Source organism: Onychostoma macrolepis, unplaced genomic scaffold (genome assembly GCF_012432095.1).
Source record: "Onychostoma macrolepis isolate SWU-2019 unplaced genomic scaffold, ASM1243209v1 Scaffold149, whole genome shotgun sequence".
Lineage (NCBI taxonomy): Eukaryota > Metazoa > Chordata > Actinopteri > Cypriniformes > Cyprinidae > Onychostoma > Onychostoma macrolepis.
The window spans coordinates 1-10,032 of record NW_026704652.1 but is presented as its reverse complement, the minus strand read 5'-3'; the positions used below and the strand labels follow the sequence as shown (position 1 = coordinate 10,032).

Below are 10,032 nucleotides of genomic sequence, written 5' to 3'. Positions count from 1 at the left end.
ATGGAGTTTCCTGTCCATGGACCAAAAATGTTGATGTTTTGTTCCCTGATCCACTTAGTTATCACTTTTACCTTATGGCAAGGTGCTCCATCATGTTGGAAAATGCATTGTTCATCATTAAACTGTTCTTGGATGGTTGGGAGAAGTTGCTCTTGGAGAATGTTTTGTGTCATTCTCAAAACTTTTGTCTCCTAAAGTTGATTCAGCTGCGGGATCGAGGCGCCTGCAGTGCAGAGCTTGCTCAGGAATGGCAGCAGGCAGGTGTGAGTGCATCTGCGTGCACAGTGAGCCGAGGACTTTTGGAGGATGGCTTGGTGTCAAGAAGGGCAGCAAAGAAGCCACTTTTCTCCAGGAAAAACATCAGGGACAGATTGATATTCTGCAAAAGGTACAGGAATTGGACTGCTGAGGACTGAGGTAAAGTCATTTTCTCTGATGAATCCTCTTTCGGATTGTTTGGGGCATCTGGAAAAAAGCTTGTCCACAAAAGAAAAGGTGAGCGCTATCATCTGTCCTGCGTCATGACAAAAGTAAAGCATCCTGAAACCATTCATGCGTGGGGTTGCTTCTCAGCCGTGGTGCAAAAACATCCTCCGAGAGCAACTTCTCCCAACCATCCAAGAACAGTTTAATGATGAACAACGCCTTTTCCAGCATGAAGGAGCACCTTGCCATAAGGCAATAGTGATAACTAAGTGGCTTGGGGAACAAAATATCAAAATTTTGGGCCCATTGCCAGGAAACTCCCCAGACCTTAATGCAGTTGAGAGCTTGTGGTCAGTCCTCAAGAGGCAGGTGGACAAAAAAAACCCACAAATTTTGACAAACTCCAAGCATTGATTATGCAAGAATGGGCTGCCATCAGTCAGGATGTGGCCCAGAAGTTGATTGACAGCATTGAAAAAGAAGGATCAACACTGCAAACATTGAGTCTTTGCATAAACTTAATGCAATTGTTAATAAAAGCCTTGAAGATCTCCGAAAGGAAGTGGAACAACTGAGGAAACAGGTGGAAGAACTGTCTGTCCGTCACAGATTTTGCTTGGGCAGATTTGCTGCATCAGACGATGACATACGGTTCTACACTAGGTAAGATTTAAAACTTATAAATAATATTATATCATTGTTAGGATGCTGTATTATAATTTTCTGGTCTTTGCATAATACAGTATGTCCATGTAGATATTTTATTTACATGTCAGTAAACCCGTATACTATACAAGTAAGCTACAATACAGTCTAAAAGTAAGATAAAACTGTTGGTCATTTTGTGATGTGTATTATCTCAAACATGTCCCACATCTTATGTAGGTTTGTGACTTACAATCACTTAATGGCGTTCTGGAGACTCATTAAACCTGCATCCCACAACATGGTTCGTGTGACCAGAACAAGGGCAGCTACAACTAGGAGTCGAATTATAACAACCTGGGCAAATTTTCTTTATACCGTTCTTGGATCAGTGCGCATCTGGATGTCTGAGGAGGCGGTCAAGGCTCACATGCCAAAGGAGTTCCAGGACTATCCAGACACACAAGTGGTGATCGACTGCACAGAGCTGCGGTGCCAAACTCCATCCTCTCTCCTGCTTCAAAGTGAAGTGTTCTCCTCCTATAAATCCCACTGCACCTTCAAGGGGTTAATTGGCATGGCACCACATGGCGCAGTCACCTTTGTGTCATCCCTGTATGCAGGATCCATCAGTGACAAGGAGCTTCTCAAGCAGTCTGGGATTGTGTCTCTGCTGAAACCTGACATGGCTATTATGGTCGACAAAGGTTTTCTCGTGGACGACTGTGTGCCATGCAAAGTCTACAGACCTGCTTACCTGTCAAAAAGAGAACAGATGTCGGCTGGTGAGGTAAAGGAAACTCAATCCATTGCTCGACTGAGGGTCCATGTTGAGCGTCTCATCCGCAGGGTGAAACAACACAAGCTGTTTGATACAGTCATCCCTCTTTCCATCACAGGGAGCATCAACCAGCTATACACTGTTGTTTGCCTCCTTGTGAACTACCAGAACGGCCCCTTGGTAAAAGCATGGGCAAAGGATTAAAGACTAGACAAGACACTTGCTGTAGGGGACGGAACAATTTGAATTTATTTGTAGAGAATATAAATATGTTGATTAATTGTAAACAATTTTAATAATGTGTCTGTAAATAAATAACTTTGATACAGCATTTCTGTAAACATGTAAATATAAATAACTTTGATAGTGTTTCTGAAAATATGTAAATAAATAACTTTGATACAGCATTTCTGTAAACATGTAAATATATTTACATGTTTACAGAAACACTATCAGTTATTTATAAATAACTTTGATGCAGTGTTTCTGAAAATTTGTAAATAACTTTTTTACAATGTAAATCAACTTGAATTTCTTTTTTTTTTTCTTTTACATTAAGGATCTTGGCAGGTAGAAATAAAAAAAGAAATGGTCAGCCCTCTCTCTAATAGTTTTAAACATTCTGCAGTCTTTGTAGATGCGCTGTATCATCATGTCATCCTGTGCGTACACAACAAAATCACACCAGTCCAATCCCGAGATCAGCATCTGACCTGGCACTTGCCAGTAATAAGCATGCTGTTGTTTTAGCTCTGGTGTGCCATTCTGCAGCTTCAGGTAAGGGCAGTCAACATAACTCTTAGATTTGGGCACTTTATCTCCAAAAGGCCAAAACCTGGTGCTCTGTGGGGTCGTAAACGATACCATCAGGAGAGGAGCCAAGCAAAGGTGCATCTGGGTGAATTAAGAATCCACAAGCGTAGAAGTTCACTCCACGCAAAAGACAGTATTCCTCCACCGCTGCAGATTCCAGTTCAAGGCCTCTCTTCATGTCTGCTGTCTGGTGAGTTCCTTGTGGATTCTTTCAGCCAAGTGTTCAGCAGAGCTCTGCCCCCTTACATGGCAAACCTCTCCAAATCGGGACGATGTTACTCGTGGCTTTCTAACGGAGTGCCAATCCATCGAAGCACTCTGGTCTTTGGTGGCATCCTGAATCTTGTGTGCCGTTTCCAGAGTTACTGCCAGTGACTTCATGTGCAGTAGTTCATGTTTGCTATGTACAAATAAGCACACAGATGGGTCAAGGTTGTAACCATCTAGAGGCAGAGGTGGTGGTGGTGGGGCATCTTGATGGGGAGTAACGCGTGTTGTTGCTGCTGGCTGTTGGTATGACAGAACACTCCCAGCCTGAACTTTACCGAAAGCAGAATCCACCATCCAATCATCACTGGACATCCCCATTGTGGTGACTAAAGGGGCTGTAGTGCTGGTAAAGTCCTTATACACCTCTGCCACTTGCAGGACTGAGAGGTCAGGCAAGTCGCTGGAAACACCTTTATACAAGGTACTCCTGAAATGAAAATTAGTAAAAACTAATAATAATAAAAATAGTATGAAAAATAAGTTGCACATTTTTATAGACTCAGTTACCATTCTTTATTGTATGCAATGAAAGTGAATAGTGACTGAAACAGCCAAGCTGCCTAATATATGTTTTTGTGTTAAAGTAATATGGGTTTGGAATGACATGAGAGCGAGTAAATGCCATGACTTTGTGAACTCTCTCTTTGTCCATATAGTAAACAATCCTAAACAATCCCATATTATACTTCTACATTAAGTAAGTAACTGATTGCACTGTGCACCTTAAGCCATCTGCGAGTTTCCTTTCTTTAGGTCGTGCAGATATAACCACCATCCCACTGACAGGACCTGGCGGACTCCTAGGAATACCAATAGTCACTTTAGTATGAACCAGTGTTTGCCAGACTTGTTCCTGGAGGCCCACCAACAGTGCATGTCTTGGACATCTCACTAATCTGACACACAAGTTTTAGGTCTTTTAAAGAGCAATGAATTGAATTTAAAACAAGGTCTGTGTGCCTCCAGGAATGATGTTAGGAAAGCAATCATTTAATATAATTTATTCTAAAAGTTCTGAAAAATTCACTTAAACTTACCATTGTTCGTGGTTTGTGCCAGCTCTGCTCAGTTTCAGTACAGCTGCGAACTGGAGGAACTGCACTGATGCCAAGCTGAGAGTAATGTGCAGTCTGGTACAATAGTGCAACAATATGGTTGCACGTGCTGTGCCAGCAACACAGGAACAGCTACACTGGGACAGTATGACAGGTTTGGAGTCCTTTAATGTAATCTGTAAAGATAATTAAACCATGACATAGTAAATGGATGGCCCCAAATGAAACAAATATCTATCTATCTATCTATATAAATAAATATATCTATATATATAAAACTCTCTTTCAAAATCAGTATCTTTCTTTTAAAGTGCTAACTTTATTTACTGAATAGACTTATGCCTGCATTTCTAAACTTACTGTATAAATAGAAATTTAATAAAAAAAAAAAGTTTAGAAAATTTAAACATTTTAAAATATGAACAATAAATCCATCCTTTATTTCTCTAGTTTTGTCTCCCTACTCTCAAACTATGTGGCTTCTCTGTCTTCCTCGTAGATCTGAAACAAGTCGCCTCACGCTGATCTCTCCTGTCACCTGATCCTTTTCAGAGACTGAAAAAATGACATAGCTTTAAAGGGTCATACAGATCGTATTAACATAATATCATTAGCGAAATTATAAAAACAGAAGATCTTAAAAAGGTTAAGTAAACAAAACACATCCTATAAGTGTATGCATTGTCACAAACGAAGCTAGCTAACGTTAGCTTGTTAGCTTGAGAATACGTACCTTCAAAGTTGTCGATATAGCTCGAAATATACAATTTGAAACCCTTCTCCTTTTTACTCGAAGGAGTGACCGATGCTAATCTTACAATTCGATTTACATCGTTCACTGTAATCCGTGGAAGTTCTTGCAAGCAGCGAGTGTAAAATGCCATGCTGAGAGCGCTCATTGAAGCGGTAGAGAAAAACTGCTTCCGCCGCAGCACGGAAGTTGCGGAGTAACTGACACGAAACGCGGAAGTAGTCGTGCATCGAATCCATTCTAACCACTCTGATCGTTTAGGTTCTCAGGGAGTGCACCAAATCTACAAATATAAATATTTATATAAGTGTTAACAATATAGTGTTAGTGAGGTCAGCAGGGGGTGCTCACCCTGTGGTCTATGTGGGTCCTAACAGGGACACTATACTGTAAAAAGCACCGTCCTTTGGATGAGACGTTAAACCGAGGTCCTGACTCTCTGTGGTCATTAAAAATCCCAGGATGTCCTTCGAAAAGAATAGAGGTGTGACCTCGGCATCCTGGCCAAATTTCCCCATTGGCCTCTGACCATCATGGCCTCATCACTCTGTCTCCTCTCCACCTGTAGCTGGTGTGTGGTGGGTGTTCTGGCGCAATATGGCTGGTGGATGCTGCACACTGGTGGTGGTTGAGGAGATTCCCCCTTTCATGTAAAGCGCTTTGAGTACCCAGAAAAGTGCTATATAAATGTAACGAACGAATGAATGAATGAATTATAGTGATGTAGCTGCTTTAGAGCTGAAATTAAAGCAAATGAACAATTGCAGATTACTGTTTACTGTATTGCTGTGAAGCAGCTTTAAAACATTCTGCATTTTGCATACATTTAAATCAATAAAGAAATTATAATTTAATCTGTGTAACTGAACTAAACATTTGGGGGGAAAAAAACATGATATTATTATATACAATTTTATGTTCAATTATCAAAGAAACTTTTCTCTGAGGAAATAAAAAATGCAAATGTGATTAAAATTTGAATATTAAAATTGCCTCCAATAAGTCAGATAAGATAGGATCAGCATGTTTATCAGTCTGATTCTCAGATTAAATTATTGTGTTTTGGTGACTCTGTTTTTTGTGTTTTGATAATAATTGCATGTATTATTAATGTGATTATTAATGTTATTACATAGTTTTACATAATTTTCATTCAGTGTAATTTTCAGATTGAAACATTAATGTTTGTCGTTATCATTTTAAATTGTGGTTAAAAAAAAAAAAAAAGTATGGAAAACCAGAATTTTTGGTTATTTTTGTTCCTCCAATGAAACAGTAGAGTCACATTATTTCAATAGAACTTTATAAAATACAGATTAATTCAAAACAGCTTCACTTTAACAAACAGGAAAATTACAGCATCAGTGTTGCAAAGTTCTTAAAGTATGAACAAATAAATTCAGTTTTTATTTCACATATAAAGCAGATCTACAAAAGACGATATAGTGCCATTATTAAAATCAATTTAAATAGTTTCAATAAAGCCATGTAAATTAATAAATGCATGTAACACAAATCCTTCACTTGCTCATGTAAAATAATTTCTGACTTCAGTGTGGCTTTACTGACATCTAGTGGTGAAATAGAGCAACTGACTGAAAACCTCAATGACTTTATTACAGATGACAGTCGACAATAATGAGAAACAGTTTGACAATGTAGTTGATAAATCTGAATGACACTATATGAATTACATACAGGACTATGAATTGCATGGATGTAATTAATAAAAGGAATGTCGCTTTAAATGACAGCTGGAATGCACCACTTTCAAGCTTAATCTCCAATTTCATTTTCATTGATTTTTCATTTGGATGCTAACCAGCCTTGAATCTCAGTTCTGCATATCTCATTGGTTTTCACAGCTTGAATTGGTTTTATAGTGTGTGTTACACCTGTAAGTAGATCATAGAGTCAACTGGTTGCAATTGGTTCACGATTAACTGGCTTGCGATACTTTTGGGAAAAGAGGCTTTGCATTTTGTATATGTGAGTGCCAATGTCTGTTTTGTCATTGTGCATTATGTAGTGATGCCCCCAACCCTACCCCACAGTCAAGAAAATTCAGATTCAGATTCTGTCAGAAGACATAGAAGATATTTCGGTCACACTTTATTTTAAGGTTCAGTTCTCACTATTAATAAAGCATTAACTACGACTTTTGCCTCAATAAACTCCTAATTTGCTGCTTATTAATAGTTAGTAAGGTAGTTGTTAAATTTAGGTATTAGGTAGGATTAGGGATGTAGAATATGGTCATGCAGAATAAATGCTTTATATGTACTAATAAATAGCCAATATGTTATTAATAGGCATGTGAATAGGCAACTAGTTAATACTAAGAATTGGTCCCTATACTAAAGTGTGACTATTTCTTTTACAAGTTTACACAACATTTTGTCTGATACCTGGAACTGTTATTGACTGTCATCTGTGATCTTAAGGGGAAGGAGAAAAGCAGGGAACAGGAGACAAAGTGATGGTAATAATGATCGGGTTTATTGAATGATCTTATTTGTGTTCAGTCAGACTTTGTCGTGTGTTCATCTGACCAGCATTTAATTACAGCAAAAATTACTTCTTCACAACATCTTTCTTCACAGGAACCTTGAATTGGAAACATTCTCCTATCTCTTGACGACAAATATCCCTTGAAACCACACCATCATATTAAACAACAATAGCAAGCATTGCAAGAGCAAAGGAAATAAGTAAAATTATTTGTAATATAATAAAATGAAAAAAAGGTTCATTCATAAATGATTTTATGTTAAAAGTGAATAATAAAAGGATTTTTAAATGTTTTTTTAATGAATTTTATTAAATGATTACAAATAACTGAACAAAACAAAAAGTAATAGAAAATAACAAATATATGGTTATTGTCTTGAAGCTACACACATAGGGTGGTACAAATTAGATCCTTAGATCTGGATCCAATTCATTACATATATCTAGAACAGGATATCAATAATAAAAAATGAATAAGAATCAATGATTAATATATCACTCATGTAAATAATAGAACGTTGAGCAACTAAATCAAACTTGCAGTTATTATGCAATATTATTGCAGAAAATTAACTTGCAATATTATTCAAATCAAATCTGGATTATTTTTCACTGCATGCCCTAATTTCCCATAATGTAGTTGTGTTTATATCAAGGACTCAATCATCTAGCTAAAAAAATTACTTATTGCTGCACCTGCAGCCGCACCAAGACTTGCACCAGCAGCTGCACCAACAGGACCTGCAAGTAATCCAACAGCACCACCAAGAACACTACCACAGATTGCTCCTAAACCAGTATTGCTGTTTTATTAGCTGCAGAAGCAGAAAGATTTAACTCTGGCTCATACTGCTTAGAAAACTCTGTAATTTCAGGGACCTTTTCTGTATGTGACTTATTTTCTTCTTTTGTTTTTTCCTCTATCTCAGCTCTGATTTTCTTCTCTGTCTCTTTTCTCGCTCTCTCAATCTCCTTTTGTATTTGTTTCTCCTCTTGTCGTTTTCTCTGCTCTTCTTCTCTCCGTCTCTCTGCTTTCACTCTTTCTAGTTCAGATCTCTGTTTAGCTTCCATCTCTTCTCTAGTTTTCTTCTCTGTCTCTATTCTCACTCTCTGCATCTCCTCTCGTCTTTGTTTCTCCTCTTGTCGTTTCTCTGCTCTTCTTCTCTCTGTCTCTCTGTTCACTCTTTCTAGTTCAGATCTCTGTTTAGCTTCCATCTCTTCTCTGATTCTCTGCTCTTTCTCCTTCATCAATCTCTCAGTCTCCTCTTGTATTTGTTTCTCCACTTGTAGTTTTGTCTCTTCTTCCTCTCTCTTTCTCCTCTTTTCTCCATTTGTCTGAATCTGTGAGCATCCTCATACATCTGATTACTGTAGTATCCATCATTTTGCTCTATCATTGTGTCAATCTTCTGCAGTAGATCTGTGTTTTGCTCTCTATTATTCTCATCTTCATTGTTGAAGACGCTAAATCTGCCTCCGCACTGCTGGACTAGATGCCTTAATTTAGCGTTCTTATTAACGAGTTCCTCTATGGGCTTTCCTTTTAACAGATCTCCATGAGTGAAGAGAATGATGGAGTATTTTAACACCTCCTGACCAAACATCAACTCAATCACCTGAGGAATCTGCTGCTCATGTTCAGTGAACCTCATATTCACAGGAAACACAATGAGAAAAGCATGAGGTCCAGGACTGGATAGATACACACTTTTTGCTATCTCCATCATTATCTCCTTATGTGTCAACTGTGTGTCAAATAATCCAGGCGTGTCAACTACAGACACAGATCTGCCTGAAACAATGCCGTGTTTCTCTGAACATTCACTGGTAACTGAATCCATACAAAGCTCAGATTTGAACTTTTTCTGTCCCAGTATTGTGTTTCCAGGTGCACTCTTGCCAACACCACTTTTACCAATAAGAACAATCCTTCTGGATGAGAGGCTGTCAGCAGGGTTCTCTGGTTCATTACAAGTGTTTGGTCGGACAGGAATCTGTCTGGTCATCCTCCCTCCATCTGATGATGTGTAAAAGAGAAAACATATGTAACTAAGCAGTAATTTAGATGTGTAACATCTGTTTTGATGCACAGCCCTAAATTTCCACGTACAGCAAAAACCCCAGTGTTAAATTAACACTCCTCAGAGTTTCTTTGGGTCCATACTCAGGAGTATTAGAATTTAATGAGAGCTCAACTAAAGCAAACACCCATCTCCACAATTGTGACTTTAAAATGGTGACTCTTTTCTTCAGGTATTCTGCTTATTAATGTCAGGTGTCTTCACCAATGGTCAACCATCACTCAATTAATCACTTAATTATCTCATTAACTTAATCTTCGCTTCAGTGTTAATTTTAACACTCTGAGGAGAGTTAATTTAATACTGGGGTTTTGCTGTGTACAGGGTTGGGATATTATTTATTAACTATAATATTATATATTATTAAACTATACATAATTACATAATTTATATAAAAATTTTGTTACAAAAATATTACATGTTGTTTTGAAAAAAAAAATTTGAAAAGACTTACTCTTTAGCCCCAAAGATTTTTGGTGAATATTTACAAGAAGCAATCTAGCTTGGTCACTTGGTCCTTTCATCGTATTGTTGAACACGTGAAATCTCCGATTATATTTCTCAACAAGTGTCTTCAAACCTTCATTTCTATCAAGGAGTTCTCTTATGGTCATGTTTAATTCTTGTAGTTTGTCTCCTCCAGTGAAAAGAATCCAGGTTTTCTGCAAGCGGTTTTCTCCCAAGAACTTCTCAATCTTC

At 37.9% G+C, this 10,032-nt stretch overlaps 1 protein-coding gene across 1 annotated transcript; it reads right to left on the bottom strand.

Annotated features, from left to right (window-relative positions):
• Positions 1-8,419: 8,419 nt before the first annotated feature.
• Positions 8,420-9,935, bottom strand: LOC131535117 (GTPase IMAP family member 9-like). Its single transcript, XM_058768177.1, has 2 exons — positions 9,788-9,935; positions 8,420-9,269 (listed from the first exon to the last, which is right to left on the bottom strand). The coding sequence occupies exons 1-2, from the start codon at positions 9,855-9,857 to the stop codon at positions 8,500-8,502; spliced, it is 840 nt and encodes a 279-aa protein (XP_058624160.1). The 5' UTR covers positions 9,858-9,935; the 3' UTR covers positions 8,420-8,499.
• Positions 9,936-10,032: the final 97 nt, after the last annotated feature.